Source organism: Pygoscelis adeliae, unplaced genomic scaffold, assembly GCF_000699105.1.
Source record: "Pygoscelis adeliae isolate BGI_AS28 unplaced genomic scaffold, ASM69910v1 Scaffold36, whole genome shotgun sequence".
NCBI lineage: Eukaryota > Metazoa > Chordata > Aves > Sphenisciformes > Spheniscidae > Pygoscelis > Pygoscelis adeliae.
The window spans coordinates 2,259,736-2,279,218 of record NW_008824934.1 but is presented as its reverse complement, the minus strand read 5'-3'; the positions used below and the strand labels follow the sequence as shown (position 1 = coordinate 2,279,218).

Genomic DNA, 19,483 nt, shown 5'->3' with positions numbered 1-19,483 from the left:
AAGCGGGATGGGGAGAGGCGGTAAGGCACAGAGAGGTCTGGAGGGAGGAGGCAGCCCCCCTGCTCCTCAGAGCTGCATATACATACGCTCGCTTGCATCCAGCTTCTTTGCCTGGGGCTTATCTGCCTATCTCTGGTGGAAAAGTGACACAGCCTGTCAGCGGGTCATGCTGCCCATTGTTTAACAATGAAACAAATTCTGCTGCTCCTCCTTGCACCACCACCACCCCCCCCCGGCCCCATCCACTTCTTTATTAGTCACCTGATCAGAGCCTTCAAATCCTTGACCCAAATCCTCCTGTGCCCAGCTTTAGGTCTTATCCTACTCTGGCTGTTCTGTCCACCGTCGACCTGAGAGGAAAGGTATTGGCTGCGGGCTGTGTGATTAGGGAGATGTTGCTGGATGTTTTGAGCCCTGTGCAAGGTGATAAGCAGGAGTGAGGGAGGAGGGGAAGAGCCCTTGATCAGCCTGAGCTGCCAGCTTTCCCTGATCCACATCCCTTCTCTCTTTCTGCTGACTCAGTGACCCTAGTTTTACTGCCTGGGAGCGTCAGAGACGGTGACCTTGCCTGTCTGCTCAAGGACCTCTGGCACTCAAAGGCCATGCCAGGGCAAACCAAGACATGCTGAAGAGAAAGTTATTTTGCAGAATTTCCTATCCCAAGCTCTGCCGGACTGGAAGATGGTTAATCCTGCACTGATTTGGTGCTGTGCATGTGGCAGGGAGTCAGAGCGGTCATCTTGTGAAATGTGCTTTTTTTCGTCTGCACAGGAAGGTTTACATACTAGTAAGGAAGAAGCTGAGAGGATTCATCGGCTCTTGAGAATAAACCGATTATTTTACTCCCAGAGCACTCGATTCAGTGTGGTTGGGGTTCTGAGATGGGGGGGTCTCTGTTTGCTTCCTGGTGGGCAGAGACACGGGTCACACATTTTTTTCACTCTGAGCTGCCACTATTAACTGGGAGTACGATAGGGTGATTTTCTGACAGGTTCTGTGCAGGAGGTCAGATGAGGTAGATATAACGGTCCCTTCTGGGGCTTAAAATCAATGAATCTGTGATTAAATGGCCCACAGAGGCTAGACATTGCAGGTTAAGGGAAAAGGAGCGATATTGGTGGCATTTTATGTGGGAGCTGCGGTCAGGTATGTCTCCTGCAGCAGCACAATGGCCAGCAATTCCCAGGTCATGTGTGTCTTTTGAGGTCCTTTTAACGAGCCCCAGATTTACCTGTGCATAGTAGGGAGACAGAAGGTGGATTTTTTTCAAGGGCTGGGCTGGAGTGCATATGTTTCTTTGGGAATTGGTTATTAGTTTCGTTTTGGGTTTAAAAAAATGCTAACTAAAAAAATATGAGAGCCTTTGAGTGGTTATTTTACACCCGTCGTGACATTACATAGCTGTGCTGTTACATAAGGTTGTTTCTCAGAGCTATAATGATGCAACAGTATTTATAGACCAATCTGGGTTTTCCTTTTAATGGCTTCCATAAAAAGCTCATTATTCCCTTCACACAGTCGCTGACTGATTTACATGCTTGTCCTGTCCCTGGGTGTATGCTCCAGTTTGGGTAGCCCTGAGCGACACACTCACAACTGTCTGCTTGTTGCTAAATGACTCTGACAACAGTCTGGCTGTGACACTGGTCCGGTCCTTCCACCAGAAACTTGTCTTTTGGGGAGATGGTGAGGAGAGAGGAGAGGAGGTCCCCAGAGAAGAAAAATCACTTGTGTTTCTGCAGGTTCTGGCAATACCGTCATCTCCTTGGAGCTGCAAACTGTCTATCATTCCTGGCGTATCAACCCGGCCAGGCAAGGGACTTGGCCTGGCTAGAACGGGTGCATATGGTATGTAGAAGGAAGTCACTGCAGAGTAAACAGTCTGTGAATCTGTTACCTGAGCCAGGGGTACCATTGAAATCTACTCTTGAACCGGACTTCCGTCCGGTCAGGCTGAGAATGAGGAAGGAGAAGAAACCCCATGTGTGTTCCTCAGAGTGACACAGGAGGGTTTGTTTGGAGGGTGCCTGGGCACACACCTGCGCTGATCTCCACTTTCCCTGGCTTAATCGATGTCCTTGCGTCTCTCCCCCTGCAAGCCCTGACATTCCTCCTTTTGCATATTGGATTTTTTTTCTTTATTGTAGGGAGGGGCAGGGGGTCGGGACAGTTTTATGGCAACTGTATTGATCAGTAAAATTTAATATAATCCCTGCACTTAATGTGTGATCGTTAAGGGGATGGAGCGCCGGTGAAACATATTTAAAAAGAAATATTTTTCAGTTTTATTTCTTCCCATGCTACTTTTCTGAGTCTCTCTTCTCTTCCAAACCTGGTATCAATCTCCTACTTTGCATCCCTTCAAGACAGTCATACATTTTTGACTGGGTTTTCACAGTTTGCCTTTGATTTGATTAAGTATTGGGAAAAGACTTATCCAGTCTGGTTCGGTGCTAGATTCATTCACCATTTCCTCAGCTAACTGTCTTGCAGTTTCTGGATCTATGCAATTTTGTGTCTTCTACTGAGAATATCACTCCCTCTTCTTGATCTCAGATATATCTGGAACTCCTGTTGCTGAAGTACCAGGTTGCCTCTTGGTGTCTGATGCCTCCCACTCACACAGTGCCCCTGTGCATCGCCATGTGTATGGAGAACAGCAGCACAAAGCGGTTAACTGACTTGCCAGCAAAGTCTGGGCAGGAAATTGGAGCAGAAAAATGACAGCTCGAGTTTCAAACTTGTGGTGAATATCCTAACCACTGGAGCAGCTTTTTTTGGGCACTGCTGAGTGGTGCTGCACCGCAGGTGAAAGACCTCCTCTGCAGAGTGACCTGCACTTTTTGTGCCTGGTATCAAGCACTGAAAGGTTATTGCATGTGATCTTGCAGCTCAGAGCATGGGCAGAGCAAACCCTGTCTGCCAGCAGGATGGACAATCTCTAAGAGGCACACAGGGCGCATTCTGGCTCACCCTGTGAGGAGGACGGGGCATGACATTTGTAGCGAGGTTTCTGTTACTATTGCCTCCTTATTTTGGAAAGGGCTGCAACAAACAAACAAATGCAGCCATTATTGAAAATTATTTAAATTTGACCAAATTTTCTCCTTCCCCTCTCCCTCCCCCTCTTTGCAATCGCTCTTCGCAGTCACTTGCAATCACTCTTTGCAGTCACTTTGAGCAGCGTGTTGCGAGAATCACCAGACCCTGCGGGCGCCTGGCTGCCTCTGCTAGATGCAGAGACTCTGACACTGATTTATATTTTGGTTAATTGTCTCCATCCATTAGTCTCCTCATCCTTCTCCTTGTTAAAGATGCAGTTGCTGCTAATGTCTGTAAATGAGACACATTTAGAAGGCATTGCTCCCAGTCTGAACCTGGCTTGGGTTAACAATCAGTGGAAGCTGCCACCTCCCGAGGATCTCTAGGGTGGTGTGTCTCCACTCAGGTGCCCTGCAGGGGCAGGGCAGCCCAGGCACTTGTCAGCACCTCTCTGCTTACCCTCACTCAAGGGGCCGAGAGACTGAGGTGTCTGCCCCATTTGTCTAGTCCCCTCTGTAAGTCACTCCATGCTGAATGTGCCAGCAGGGTTGGCTCCAGAACCAGGCTGGGAAGATAGCTTTCAGCAGATGTGAGGGACTAGTTTGCTGGGGCCATTTGAGATTGAGGAGAGGTGGCTGGAGTGAGGGTCCAAATGCTGGTCAGCATGAGGACCGGGGCACAAGACAGGACCAGAAGGGGTCTTGGAGCAATAGCTGCTGGCTTCAAACACTGTCAGTCGGAGGCTTATGGTGCGGATGTTGCTCAAAAAAAGATTATTGTTCCCAGAAGTCAGTCACACGGGATTGCTGCATGTCTGGTTACCACAGCCTCCCTGAAAGGGCTTGCTCGTAATTCATTTATACGTCCCAAGGGACGGCCACACTTAGCAAATCTGACAGTTCAGTGGCAGCCCCTATGATAGACTTCTCCTTCCTTGAGCACAGGTTGTGGCCCATTAGCTAGACTAGATGATGTTGCTCATGCAATGTGTGCCAGAAATGATAGTACTGCTGGTTTAGCTGTTGTCCTGCAGGTGCTTCTCTGCGGACTCCACAGATGAGTCAATGGATTACTGTGGCATCTTGTCCCAAACAGACACCTTCCGTCTGGGTGACGTTTCCACCAGTTGTTGATCTGGCTGTCTCTCCCCTTGAGTGCCTTTTCCTGTAAGCAATGCAGCTATCAAATGACCACTGGTGGACCATTATACTGCCATTACAGAAAGTCTCATCAGAACAACCAGCTTTGGGGGAGACAGAGGACCAGCTAGTTCCATTAAACATAGACAGTGCAGCAATCAAAGCATTTGCAGAGAACATTAGCAATGGGGTTTTTTTTCCTCCAGTGGTAATTTTTGCAGCCATTAGTTATTAGTATGTCTCATTGCTGCTTTGCAGAGCGGGCTCCTTATATCACAGCGTTGGGATGTGACAGAGAATTTTAGACTATCAGCTCTGATCTGTATCTGAGCTGCACAGTTATCCATGTCGTCCTGACTATACTCTCAGAGTCCTGCACCAATGTTCATTGGGTTTGGGTGTGAGGTTTTTGGATGAGAAAGACTTTTTTTGTTGTTTCCCAGACCTAGCATGGAACCTGCGGCATATGCCTCCTATGCTATGCTCCTCTGCGGTTTACTTTTGTTGCCAGTGTAACAGATCAAGTGTACACTGTTTTCAGAAATACCCTTCAAGGTCAGGTGGCCAGTTTGTTAGAGAGCAGATTTCATTTCATACTATGTCCAGGTAAAGGAACCATTTGGACTTGGCCTTTAAAGCTTTGTGGCTGCTGCTTGCAGCATGCATGGCCTGAGTTGGAGTTGTGGTGCACTGGTCAGCTGCTCAGTTGCCTGTGGCTTAGACAAAACCCTTATCACAGCTTTCCTGCATTCCTGGTAAAGGGATCTGTTGCTCCTGTGCCCTCTCTTCATTAGGATCTGAAAATTGCCCAAGCCATAATAATATCCAGCCACTTCCCCGACTGTTGCTTTTGGCAGCAAGACAGAGCCTAGTGGCAGAATGGGAATCCTGTTGGACGGAAAGCAGCTTGCAAAAGCCTAGGACATTCATTTCAGTGGATCAATGGGCAAGGCAAAGGCAGGATAGATATATGGCACGTTTGGTGGGATGGTTACTTCTCTGATGCTACATGGAGCACAATAATAAACAAGCGCTTACACATCACCACTGCCAGCTTTACTCCTTGTTAAAGTGTCTTCCTTATGAGGCCAAGTTCATTACAAGGTCTGTGCCACTTGCAGCTGTTCTCAAAGCTACAAGAGTTGGCCTTGAGGGAAGTCTGCAGTGCTGTTAGGTAGCTGCTACCTTTCCCTTATTTCTTAGTAGGAGGGATGTCTTTGTGAAGATGGGATCTCACTCCGTCATCAGCCATCATCACACACTTCTTTGCCGCATGAGATCCTCATCTTTTTTTAACATTTTACTCCTCTCCACAGCTGCTAAGTACTATGTCGCAAAAACATGATGATGGATTCAAATAGAGAGTGAGCAACAGCACATCAGCTGTAATTGAACGCAACAACAGGAGTTTATCTTTACTAGACATGTTTAGATTCGCTGTTCAGATATAGGACAGGGAGAATTTTAGCATCCTGGATTGAGGTTAAATGTGTATTGGGTTTGAAGTTCAGACTTAAAAATCCTGTAGTGCTGCAAGTTCTTTTGTAAAACTTTGCCCACCAAAATAGCAGAAATACCTGAAAAACATGTCTTGTGATCAGAGCTTCGATCATCCAGAGCCAGATATCAGAAGAAAGGTCCCATGAGACTGCCAGTAACACTGGGTCACTTCCCAGTTTGAAAGCAAATCTGGATGTGGCCAGTCAGCCACGTGCCTTCTGGAATCCCTGGCAGTAAGTACTCAGTTTTCTACCCTTCTTTTTACCGCAGGAGCAAAACTTGCTTCTATGAGATGGAAGTGCCAAGAAAGTCATGCCTCAGAACATGTTCCTCTGCTGCTTGGAAGCATACCTGTATTCCTGCAGCATACCTGCAGGTTCCCAAACTATTAATTACCAAAACCCATGCAAACTGAATGTTGCCATGGCAACCTGCAGCCCTACAGAAGGCTATTTGTCTCCTCCTTGACCTTTCAGGAGATCTGTATCTTGCTCAAGCCCCCTTCTCTAATCCGGTTTTTAAAATATAATAGTATGCTACTGGAAGGGATCAGACCTTTAATCTGATTGTGTGCGCATGTGTCAGTGCATGTATGGGGGAGTGCCTGCATTAACAGGCACCCAGCAGCGGCTCAGAGACAAGACAAAGGAAAAGCAGAGTGTGACTCTGCCCTGCTGGGGCTGCAAGTGAGCACCTGGGTGGAATTATTGGCTTCAGCACGCAGATGGGGGAATCCTCTACATGGGAAGGGCCAGCCCTCTCCGATCCCCTTAATGCAGGCTCCTTCCCACTGAGGTCGTGCGAGAGTTGTGCTCTTGCTGATGAGGACTTCAGAGGGGATGCTGTCACACCCATTTCAGTTTCCCTTCCAGTGAGCCGAGGTCCCTGCCTTCAGTTGCATTAATCACCGTGCCAGACCAAGCATCCAAGTTTTAGGCATTACTACATGTATGTTGGTATCCCCAAAGTGCATATTCTGGATTTTAACCTGAGGTCCTGCAAGCTGGACCTACAACATTGTTTTGCCTGTTGTATTCCCTCCGAGGGAGGAATCTTTAATTTTGCATTGGCTCTGCCTGCTGGAGCCCTGAGCCCGTGAATTTGTTACCTGTTGCATATATGACAGGATTACTGTGAGCAAGTTAGGTGGTGTGTAAACCCAGAGGAACAAATAGCCTTTTCCCCAAGAGACTTGCTGTCGACTGTCCTGTATTGTAAGCAAGTTGAACACACAGAGAATACCCTGTAACCTGGGCTGAGGGAGAGGGTCTCATTTCTGTGCTGTGCCGCTTGTTCAGGTTGCGCTTTGCACTGCTCAGGTCTGTGCATCGAGAGCCAGCCTCCTAGCTGTGTCTGCGAGATGGGCTTTGGTAGGTGCTGGACTGGGCCTCTTTTACAGGATGCGGGCACAAAAGTCCGGAGCCGACAGTTAGGAGTGAAGATTGAGGAATGGGACTGAGGAATCGGGGACCAGTTAGTCAAAGGGAATTGAAACACGGGGCGGAGGGCCGGCATCGGCTGCCTGGCGGCCCTGGGACTGCCCTGCGCAGGTGTGGGCACTAACCGAGCACAGGTGATCCCTGTTCCGCAGAGCTGCAGGCGTTTGCTGGGCGACTGGGCTGCTCTGCCGAGGGAGCACATTGTGCAGGTTGCCTTCAGGAGGAGGTAAGTGGTTGGTTGAGTTTTTCAGATAGCTGTTTTCTGTGGAGAAACGTGCTAGGCTGTTTCTGGGATGAGGCAGGGCTGAGGTAGATGTTTGCCTGCCTTGTGTTGTAGGGCCCGTGTCAGTGATTGTGATTTGGCTGAGATGGTCCCCTTGGGGTAGGGGGGAGGGCCTGGGCAGGACTGGGCTGTAAAGGAGTTTGGCCAGGCTGGAGTTACAACTCATGTTTCGCAACTTTTGGTATATGGACCAAGCAGATCTCCCAAAGCCTGTGGTAGTGCTATGTCTTTTGTCCTCCTGCGGAGCCAACCAGCAGCAGACAATGGGATTTCAGGGTTGGAAGTGCAGTTGCAGTGCTGCAGTCCGAGGTAGTGAGTGTGCGAAAGCAGGGTAATTTCTGAAAATTGCTGGTAGGTGGGCAGAGCCCTTCTTCCTGGCTGAGGCGTTGAGTAACTGAAGAACTGAGACTCAACTGAAAGTTAAACTTTCACTAGCTTTATTAAATGGCATTGGGATGAAAGCAGTTAGTTGGACTTTGCTCTGTGGAGCTTCAGGAGGATTTCTTGTAAAAATGATGTTTGCTTACTATCTCATGCAGTCACGGGTAAGGTGGAGGTGGCAGAGTTGTGAGCTGCAGAACCAAAGCTGGTGTTTCATTCTGTTGATCCAATGTAGTGGTAGAAAGTCCTCTGTGGTCTAAGCAGAGCTTTATGCAAGTATGTCCCTTACTAGAGAGCGCACACAAACACTGGTGTCTGACTGCAGCTGTGTGGAGCTGTATTTGCTGGGGCCAGCTTGGCCTACAGTGTATTAAAAAAATGCTTAAATTCTTGATCTACGTAGAAAGGTATCTCAATTTTTCATAAGAAGCTCTGGTTACCATTCACTCTCTTTTCTCATACTAAGACTGAGCCCCAGCTATAAGCTGCCTCCCATTGTGCCAGGTGTACAAGCAGCCCAGAACAAAAACACAGTCTCTGCTTCAAACCTTCCATGCACTAAGGCAAAAGGAACAACTCCTGGGGACAGTTTGATGTGTTAAAAGCTGTCTGAGCCCGTTTGCCTTCTCTCTAGTCTTTCTTCCCTTTCCTCTCGATGTCACCTTGGTGTTTGGTTTGCCTTCTGCAAAGGTATTCCAGCAAAGTCATGTTTTCCTGGGATCCTGCCTAATTGCGTGGGTAGACTGAGTTGAACTCAAAGCCTGTAGAGTGTACCTATCAGCCCTGTGCTATCTGCTCACGTGTGGAGTTATGACTTGCTAACGCACCTTTGCATACCATGATGATTTTAATTTTAAGGCCGTGGAAGATCTCCTAAAAACACAAGATTGTTGGAGAAGAAAAATATCACTTCTGGTGTGGTAATGTTTCCTTCTCGTAGATCTCCTGGTTTTAGTTTACAGTGGATATATCGCAGTGTTCTGCGCTCTTTGCGTTTCAGAGAATCAAGTCATGTTACGGGGTTGCTGTGCTCTTTTCCAGAAAGAGAGGTAGCTGCATTTTAGCGGTGGATAAAACAATTCCTTCTCATAGCTCTCTTAACATGTTTACATCTCAGAGGTGCTTTGGGCTCAATTGGGATGCAAGACACTGTGCAAATGCAAAGATGTAATTATCCCATTTTTCTCTTCCTACTCCCTGCCTCTCTCCCTCTGCACTTTTGGCTCATCTCCTCCGCCCTTTCCTGAGCATTGTGCTGATGGCAGCGTTTATCTGCATTTGTCCTCTGTCCCTGACATCCAGTTATTGATTGGCATGATTAAAAAGAACTGATAATCACTTCACATTAATCCCATAAATGACTTAAGACACCAAAATATTTGCATAATGCATCTTAAAGGTGGCAGCTAAAAGAGGATAAGACCCAAAACTGCTTGGCACAGGAGAAATGGGCTTCCCACTCACCTGTGGGCTTGCTTAAGTAATTAGCCTTCTGCTTGCATAAGGAGGAATCTGAACTGGTTTAGCGGAGGAAGATGCAATGGGTGCTCAAAGGCTTTGAGATCCGAGCATCCTATCTTGTTGCTGAGATTGGGGGTGGGGGGACCGCGCGGGGGGAGCAGCAGGGAACATGACAGCGGCTGCTGAAATGAGAGTCTGTTTTTGTCTGCTACATCTTGTGAAAATCTGGAGCCAGACACCCGCTGAAAGTACCTCTGTCTAAAGACTTTCTGTCATAAACTTATCTGATTAGCAGAGAGCTAGACGACAGATTAGCCCCTGCTTCTGCACTAGGGATGGGCTCTCTGGAGCATTTGAGCAGATCTGCTCCTGTTGCTAGTGCTGATAGCCTGTAGGTGGGGGTGCAGCAGGTGGGGAGGAGGTAAGGGGGGGGATAAGAGGGGGATATTTAAAGGAAGATCATTGCTAGGTAATTCTGCAGATAATGCACCCTCCGTGTTGTCCTGCTGGTCCCAGGTGAGGACACTCTCCTCTGCACCAGTGAGTTGGTGGTCATGTGCTGTGTGTCACAGCAGAGCAGAGTGGGTGCACTTGTCATGTGAGTAGAGGTTGGGAGGGAGCTGTGGATGTGGGAGGGAGGGCAATATTTCTAATATGTATAATTTTTTGTAAGTGTCTCTGGTTCTTCTGGCTGTCATCTTCCATTTAGAAAGAGGAGAGGAAGAAAAATAGCCGCATTTAGCTTGGGGCAAGCACCTTGTGCTAGAAGGATGGGTGATTTAACATATACTGCAAACAAACAAAAAGGAGACATTCCAGCATTTCCATTTAGTGCCATGAATACGTTTTAGCTTGTTTTTCCTCTTCAGTGTTTGTATATCATTTATTCAGGAATATTTTGCAAGTGGATAGTGGTTTGCAAGCAAAAGCATTTGCCAGCTGAACTGCAGTATCTGCTACAGTGAATGTCTTTTTGTGTTTGTGTTCTCCCTCTCCATAGAATGAAAAAAAAAGAAAAAAGACTGAACTAGCCTACTTAGCAGCAATCTGACGCAAGGATAACAGGCAAAATAACGCTGAACTGCTCTAATGCATTCTCTTGTCCCAGAAGGAAGAGAGCATTGTTTCAGGATGTGTTAGAGTGAAGAATTGAAAATGAGTTTTGTAAATAAATCTGTACCCTTAGCTCTGAGTAACGCTGATGTCTGGGTTCATGGTGGGTTTCTCTCTAAAAAGAAAAACTATTCTTCAAGTAAATAAAGTAGTCTTGTGTTCCAACAGTGATGGAATGGAAAAACTTAGTTTTTCTAAGAATAGAAGAGTGGCAACTGATAGAAAACTATCAGTTATTTCAGTTCAAGTTTCCTATTAATTCTGGAATAGATCTGCCAATTCCTACACTTTCAGTTTTTCCATGTGAGATGTAAGTTCTGGCCCACGCAAGTTATATCTGGCAAAACTGAAATCAGGAGCTCTGGCAGCTGCAGAGTCCTTTATGGGAAATGAGAGTTCTGTTTGGGAAGTGCTTTCCACTTAGTCTCCGCTCCCCAAAACTAGAGGAGGTTACCTAGGAACCTGATGGGTAGGAGGGGGAGAACCTTTCTTGAAATACAGCTATGTCACGGGCAAACAAAAGAATCTTGCATGCGCACACACATACGCTCATACACACAAAAATCAATTATGCGGTGGCAAATAGGATTTCCTTAACTTGGTGCTTTTCTGCTCTGTTGCAGCCGTGATAACGACCTTTCCACTATCATCTCCAACCTGCATCAGAGCCGTCAACTCGTTATGCCAGAGACCCAGAGCCGCTGTGAATTCAAGAGAAACAGCATCGACGTTGGCTTAGGAGCAGCAGGTAAGCAGCTGGAGCAGGTCCTGCTGGTTTGGGTTTGTTGACTTCCCTCCTCTCTCCTTCATTCCCTCATTTGTTCGTTTTTTCAGCAACTGTTTTTTCTGTGGCTGTTTGTCTTACACTTTGGAGTGAGCTATATGAAAGCTTTTAATATTCTGGCTAAAGATTAACATGGAAGGGATTTCATGGTGATGTTAAAGTCCTTTTGAGATCTCAGCCCTGTGTTATTCTCAAATCTGGTGGTCTGTGTTAAACTACTGGCAAAGGAGCTTGCGCCAGCAAAGAAGTGAAATGTCCCCGGGGTTAGTGTCAAGTGAAGCAGAAAGGCCTTGCAGAAAGCATGGTTTGATTTGTAATTTCATTAATCAGAGGTTCCCCGTGCTGCCTCTGTGCCTGCCAGCTCCTTTGTGAGCATGATTGTTTGGTTTTGTAGTGCTGCCTGGCTTTTTTTGGAATTTCACCTGGTTTCAACTTAACATGGTGAATCGAGAAATGCTCCTCTTGGATCTTGCACCGTGCCTCTCTGGATGTCAGTAAGGGAGCTATCGGCAAGGATGCTTCAGTGGTAGATACACGTCAGTCAACAAGTGAGGCACTGGTAATAAACTGGAGATCTGCTTCTTGTTTGCACAATCTACAATTTGCTTTTGATTACAAATAAAAGTGGAGGAAAAACTGGGAGTTATGCTAGTTTTTATATTGAGTGATCCCTGTCCTTCCAAATCAGAATTGGATCTCTCTGTGTATGTTAATGTAGACCTTTCCTGAAAATCTGTATGTTTGTGGTTTTGTTCATATGTTCTTGTAAGTCATTCTGTTGACTGTGTAACTTAACCCCGGATCTGAAGGGAACGCCACATCTAATACACTTTGGGAATGTCTTTGGAGGATATTCAGTAACGTGACAGGTACCTGGTTTGCCTTGTGCATGAGGCTTGACCCCTTTCCAGAAAGGTTCCTCCTGCCTGCAGTGAAACTTGTACTGGTGTGACTACTGTTGCAGTAAGGTGGTCAGTCCCATGTATGTGTTGTGCTGACCTGGGGGATTGTGCTATGTCTGTAAAGCAGCCATGGGCAGCTCCCAGTCTTTGCTTTCACAGCTGAATCTCCACATTCTCTTCATTAACCGATCTCCACAGCCCCTTTTCCTACACAGCTCTGAAAGCCAAACTGGACAGAGAGATAAGTTTTTCTGTATGACCTTGCTTGAGTCTATATGTCTCAGCTGACCCCGTATGTTAAAATGGCTTTTAATATTGTTTGCTTTACAGAGAAACTGCTGGGCTTGATCAGCGTTGCTGAAATTCTTTGAGATCCATAGCATTCCAGAAAGGCAAAGAGTACTTTTCATTCCCATCAGTGTTAAGCAGTAGAAAAGATTAGATGTAGAAGTCCTAATTCTTATTTGTTAGAATTTATGTTTGAGGTTCTCTGGTTAGCTTCACCATGAGAAACAGTAAGAAATATAAAACATAGGCACTGTACACAGGTCGTAGCAGTGGGGACAGCAGTGCTTGGCTCTGACCTCAATGAAAGTCTGAGCAATGAAAAAGAAGAGGACTCATTCACACAAGAAGGCCACCAAGCAAGTGACAGAGCTTTTCAGGACGTGATAGATTTGGTGTCTCTACAAGAGTTGACCAGCAAAGGAGTAGGTGGGGGGATGGTGGGGAGGTTAGGTATCTAAAGGGAGAGAGGGCATTGTCACATCTCCACAGGGACAGTTTAACTCTGACTTTTCCCTGCTGTCTGGAGCCGGCTCACTCTACGTGCTTGTTTGATTAAGGGAAGACTCATTTGCCAAAGTCTACGCAGAACCTGCCAGCTCTGACTTCAGAGCATGTGCTGAACTGGTACCTATGTCACCACCTCCCGGACATGGAAGTCAAGGGAACAGAAACAAAGTGTGCTGGGATTTGTAGCTGATGCTGATTACTGTTTTTATGTCTTGGTTCTGTTTGTTTTTACTGGCAGGGGTGGAAGGGGAGAATGGTATAACTATTTGCTACATATATAATTTTAAGAGAGTTAGTAGTGTTGGGTTAGTTTAAAAGACTGGCTGTTGTTTAAACCACTCAGTTACAACAATAAGGGAAAAAGAAATGTGCCCTCAGTTGTCTGCTGTTTGCATTTTAGGCCTTTGAGAACAATACTGTTTATTTGGGTTATGAGAATCTCGCCCTCAAAAAGGCATTTGGAGATAGACAATGCTGAGTGAATGACGTTAATGCCAATATGTTTAAAAACTCCTGCATCACTCATGACTATAAGCTGCAGTGCTCTCAAAGTAAGTAGGAATCTGCTGCTAAAATTTAGATTTATGGTTTGAAGTTAGGCATACAGTCCCAGCCAGTAGAGGCTGAACGCTCCGGAGGCTGCTCTGCAGCTCAAACTGCAAATTCTACATGTGGAGGACGAGGGGCGAGTGCATACTGCTAAAACAGGATACAGAAGTGTATGAGGCTTCTTGGCTATGGCTGAGGCTAGTAGAGGATTGAGAACAAGGATAGCATGAATGGAAGACATTTGCTTATTGCAGGGCCCATGGGGTTAAGAAGAGGGTTTAAGTTGGCAGGGTTGGTTGGTTTATGACTAATTCTGTGAGGGAATTCCTTGAGTTATAGTTAAAACCAGGATTAGAGGCAGTGCTATAGTTTTGAACAGCATGGACTGGAAAATCAGAAATATTACTGGGTCTTTAATGGTCTTTGAAATGCAGAAAGGGGCTGAAAGTAATGGAAAATAATGGCATATGGTTAGTTGTGGGGCTTTTATGAATTCTGGGAGGTAGGTGAGACTAGAGTCAGGGTTCAAGCTAGATCTGGGCTGATGTTCAGGTCAAAAGGAGCTGAAGAGACTGATGGAAGCTGGAACATATAAGACCTGTGGTTGCAAGAGCAGCACTGATATTAATATCCTCGGAAGGCTTATGGATAATTTTTAAGTGAAAACAGGTCACTTTATGTCAATGGTGATGGTTATATTTGGGAGCAGAGAGACTGAAGAGCTTAGTTTGGGACAGCAGAAGCTGAAAGACTTGGAAAATAACTTGGGTCCTGAAAGACTCAGATAGGGTTTGGCTCTGACTAGACAAGGATTTAATAACCCATCTCGGTGGGTGTAATAACCCACAATGGTGGGTGCTAGCTGTTTGGAACAATAAGCCTAGAGGAGGTGCAGTCTTAGGGCTTGGGATAGCTGGGACAAAAGAAGTCACTGTATTTTGGTTCTTGTGAGGCCCAAAATGCTAGGAAGAGTCTGGAGTCATCAAAAAGAAATGGCTGTGCTATCTGTTGCATCACTTAGGTGCGATTAAGACCAGTGTAGTGATCGTGACATGTTGGTAAGTTTAGCATCTACAGATATCTGGGCTAGGAAATCTGAGAGCTACAGTGCTTTGAAAATACACTTATCATAAAAAATGGAAAGACTGTTATTGCTAGCCTACAGTGACAAAGGGGAAAGGGAGGTAGTTATGTTGCTAGCAAGTAAAGTTTCATCAGAAATGTTGGACGAGATGCATAATGCCTTCCACCAGTTTTCGAGTACGTTGTAGAGGTGCATGAGTCAACCAAGGCACAGAAAGGCAAATTTTCCCAAGATCATAAAGCAGATGATGACTGAACAACAGAGCTCAGTTTCCTGTCTTGTCCTCCTTAACTTCCCTGCTAGACCTCTATGTTGTTGTTCCACTGTGACAATATGGAATACATGTGGGTTATAGCCTACTTTGAGAGTCAGCATATGAGAGATTTGGGGGTGGGGTGGGGGTGGGGTTCCCCCCTGCTAGTGTGTGTACTGAAGCAAGACGTCTAGATAAGAATAGCTGACAGCATAGTTCACATTTGAAGTGTCCCCTGATACTGGACCTTTAAAGGAAATAAAGAATACCAACAGCAAAAATCTACAAAAAAAGCAAAAATCTGCTCCAGCCAGTGCTTCTCAGTAAGACATCTGGAGACCCGGAACTGGCAGAGGTAACTGAGGCTTTTGCAACGACAGCAGAAATAGGTGGCCGAGAGGCGTGTACTGATAAAATCTAATTGCCCTATCGATTGGCTTAGGAGCCACCGTCAGCCGTGGTAATGATTGAGATATTCTTATGTGTTTGATGCATGTTAGCTGTATCTCACTGCTCTGGGCCCACTGGGGACCTTAAGGTATTACAGAGATCTCTTAATCATGGAGCAAACTTGCGTGTGTTGGGCCTGCTCTGCAGCACTACAGATTTATTACAATTACCCCTGATGCACTTGGATTTCCTTAGGTCCCAGGGGGTCCTGGGTTTTGGGAAGAGCTGCCCTATTTGTAACTCTGAATTCTTAACTGGCTGAGGAAATCCATCTCACTGGTTTAGGATTTTACCCATCTGCACCCTCTCACACTATTCTTCCTTCGCATCTGGGTTGACTGTTGACAGTATTGTGTCCTCAGACTTTTAAGAATACTGAGCTTCTGCCGCTTCTGCTTTCTCTGCCTCTTTTTGTGACTGGGAGTGGCGGTGCTCGTGCTTGCAAAGTAGAGAGAGCACTGCTTTCTATAGTCCCTGGATAAATGTCTGTTCACCAAATGGTTGTGCAACTTTCAAGTGTGCAAGTGTTCGTTGTTTCCAACACAGATTGAAAGAGCAGTAGATTCTTGTGGAGGATCAGAGAACGTAGGGCAAAGGAAGGGCACTTGCCTCTCTGCCAGCAATGTTGCTTTTCATTGATCAAAATGATATCCAGCTCCTCTTTTGAAGTCTAGGTTATGTCTACACTGGATTTATATCCAGCTGCTAGGTTTAATCTCCTCCTACTTCTCTGGCCAGTGTTGGACCTTTTTTTAATTTTTTTTTTAAACCTGGAGCTAGCTAATCCAGCTGCTGAGGGGTAAGGTTGGCTCTTGGGCAGAGAGATACTCCCTTTGCAGAGAAGAGAGGTGAGCTACTTCACCTAAGTGCTGACAGTCTGCAGGACTGCAGTTGGGGGGAACATACGTAGAGCCTACCTGGAAAAATAGGCCTGGTGATACCCAGAGCTCCCAGGCCAGTTTACCTAGGAGACGTGAATGGTCTCTCCTCTCCTGATCCTGCGGACTTGATTTTCTGCTGCGTCCTTCCCTTCTGGTGGTGTTCTGCAGTGGAAGATGCTGGAGGATGCTTTCCTTGGTGCTAAGTAAATTGCAGTGACAATGGGGATGTAATATGCCAACTGGAGGAAGAAAGGAAAAGTGTGTATAATGGGGTCTGTACTTCCTTAGGAACACACAGAGGCAGCCTGCATTGGTGAGATTCAGTAAGAGGCTTAACAACATCTGCAAAGGTAGAGCAAGTATTCTCAAATGCCTCGGGGAGCATGCATGTGGGAGGGGAGGGCAGGCCATGAGCCTAATGAGAATATAAAAGTCATTTCCAAATGGATCAGATAAAGGCGAGGCAGCAGACAGGGTACAGCACTGGCACTACAGAAGGGCTTACCTTGAGAGCGGATGATGGCACAAGGCGCTTTTAATCTTAATTGAGAGAGAGACGCACACAAGGATGAGCAGAGCCAGGGCTGCTTGACAAAGGCACAGCAGCAAAGCTGACGGTTTGCACATCAAACACGGATTTAGAGCCCCTTTAAGCAGCTAGCGGTGTGTCTGTAAACAAGTCCAATCCCCTCTATCCAGTTTGGCTAATGCAGTCTGCGAGGACATGCGTGGGGTGGGGGAGGACGGAGGAGGCCTTGCGGGGCTCCGTGGCTCACAGAGAAGTACGGGTGCCTTCTCCCTTGTGTGCGTGTGCTTTGCACGCTGCTTTAGGATTTGAACAAGCATTTTGCAATAGAGTCCTGGTCCCAAGGCCCTAAATAATTTCTCCCCTGCAAAAATCCTATTAATTTCTCCTCTTTCTCTCCTCAAATACCCTCTGTTCTGCAGTGCCAGATTTCATGACTTTCCAGTTGCAGTAGGACTATTTGCATGGATAGAAGTGGAGGGATCAGGCTCACTGATGCTAGAGGAAGGTGGGTAGATCTTCCCTCTCTTCCTTCCGCCCCTCGTGATTAGAGGAAGTTAGCTTGATGTCTGAATATTGTCTGAGAGAGGGCACTTAACGGAGACATGGCAGAATATCAGGTCTCGCTCCAAACAGCAAGCAATTTGCTATGGTTCTGCATATAATATTTGGGACTGCGCATGGATTAAAGACCCCTTCCCCAGTGATTAGAGGCTGCTTTGGCTGTGGTGTGGGAAGCAGCAGAAGGCCAGCTTTCCGATGTTGCAGAGCTCCCAGAGAGCTTGGGCTTTTTCTAGGGGTTGTTGGTCAATGTGGTGGAGATGACAAACCCTGAGAGCCTTGGCCTCGGAGGAGTGGTGTCCTCAGTGACCAGTATAATTGCACGTTAACCTGCAATGAGTCCTGTGGAAATCCCACGTGATAGGGAGAATGTGACATCTGTGTCCCTTAAGGAGCCCCCCTTTAGGAGTCCTGCTCCGTTGGACGCCGTGTATACTTGGTGCTTTTGCAGTCCTGGAAAAGTAGTGTTCATCTACATGTCACAAAAACATCATGAGAGAGAGAGATCTCTTCTCTCTGCGAGGTTATTTGTTCTTCTGTATTAACACGCCTGTGTCATCTTTCCACTTGATGTTCTGTTGACTAAGCAAGGGAGAAGGAGAAATTTCAGGAGAGAACTGTAAACAGATTCACATTTAAAAATTGGGCTTGGAATTTTTATTGACGAGGCAGTGCTTGTAGCTCACGCACATGGATCCGTAGCTGATCAAACTAGTTGTCTCACTTTCTTTGGGCCTGTTCCTGAACTCTGTGTGCCTGCCATGGAGGGCTTCCCAATAACTTCATCGGGCTTTGCACTGAGACGTAGAGCTTTCATCTGCTAAGGAGGAGTTAATATTGGGGGTGAAAGAGAATTGGGATCAGGGATGTTACAGTTAATGGTTTGAGACAGAATCACAGTGAGTGGCTGTTTTCGGAGCGTGTGATAATGAGCTAGGATGCAGACATGTTTTCATTTAACAAAGCCAAACAACAACAAAAAAAGCAGAAGCCTTTATTGAACTGCTGCCTTAAATTGAGCAGAAAATCAGCACCAAATGGTGCATCTAGGAGTTGGAAGCGCAGCCACCTTTGTTTACGTGTTTTACCATGAAGGACAGTTGTTTACCTAGGCAACATGAGGGTCTAGGCTCTGTCAGTGCCATTCATCCTCTTGGCTTGCATCTGGAGGACTGTCCTTTCTTTGTGCTCTATTTAAGTTCATTTTTATTTCTTCTGAAGCCTTGAGGGAGTGGGAGGTAATGAGCATTCTTTTGTAATACAAAAGGTGGTCTTGGGAGGTGAAGGAAAAATGGGAAAGCCCAACATGGAAGCACTTCCTTTTGCTGTGCCCTGCAGCTGCACTTGCAGCGTAGGTTAGTGCATGGGATTTTGCTGATGTGAGCCTTAAGGTTTTATTCTTGGCTTTGTCACTGCCGGAGGAGAAGGAGCCAAGGCAGTTTAGTGCCATGTTTTTGGAGTTCAAAAAACCAATCTCTTGGCAGGGATTTGAAGCCTGCTCCTGGAAGGAAGGTTCTTGTAGGATGGCTCTGCAAACACCTTTGGGACGGTCAGTGATGCGTTTCAAGGTGTATTTCCCTCACTTGTAGGAACGAGTGCCACAGCTGGACAGGGCTCACCATGGCAGCTTAAGTAGCTTGGCCTCCTCTGTGCCTGGCATGAGCAGGGCAGACTGGCCATAGTCAGGACTCTGGCAGTTGGATCAGCCACCAAATTCATGGCCAGTACACACTGCGGCTTTGAAACTGAAATAAACACCGACTCTCTTCCTTTCCTTGCAGCTCTAGGAAGAGCAAGATTATCCTGCTTCCAAAAATAACCTCTTGCCCCACCCCCTGCTTCCACCTCCTTTCCCAGGTGCCTTACAGGCAGCTGGTAAAGAGCTGAAAACAAATCATTGGTGCGGTGACATCTCACTGATGTTATATATAGAAATCCAGTACAGATTGTAATGTGGCACCTGACTTGTCTACTCTTGCTTGCTGCTGGGTGGAAGCACAGGGAGAGGAGGCAGTCAGTCGCTGCTCCTGACCCTGCCGCAAGTCAAGTTGATACTTCAGCGCCAGGGTTTTGACACCGTTCCTGCTCCAGTGTGTGCGCGTATCTCTGTGTCATCAGGTTTGGATGCTGGGGATTTAGTCCTGCAGAGCCTAGCCTTCTGCTCGTGCTGCACAGCAGGGGTTACACTGTCCCCCCACAAGCTCCCCATAGCTGTGTGTCTGGAAAGCTTGCATTGTGATCAGATGCCTAGGTAGCGGGCGTTGAACTGCTGCTCTGCTCCTTGTTTCTTTCAAGCAATCAGCAGGGTGCTCTATGGCTCACAGCTTTGTGAGGTCTCTG

The 19,483-nt window shown here is 46.6% G+C and overlaps 1 protein-coding gene across 1 annotated transcript in view; it reads left to right on the top strand.

Annotated features, from left to right (window-relative positions):
* Nucleotides 1-19,483, top strand: part of SAMD11 (sterile alpha motif domain containing 11) — a 127,111-nt gene that overhangs the window by 58,557 nt on the left and 49,071 nt on the right. Inside the window, exon 4 of the mRNA XM_009325269.1 lies at nucleotides 10,982-11,106. Within this exon, the coding sequence (XP_009323544.1) occupies nucleotides 10,982-11,106 (125 nt within the window). The remainder of the gene's footprint in view (nucleotides 1-10,981; nucleotides 11,107-19,483) is intronic.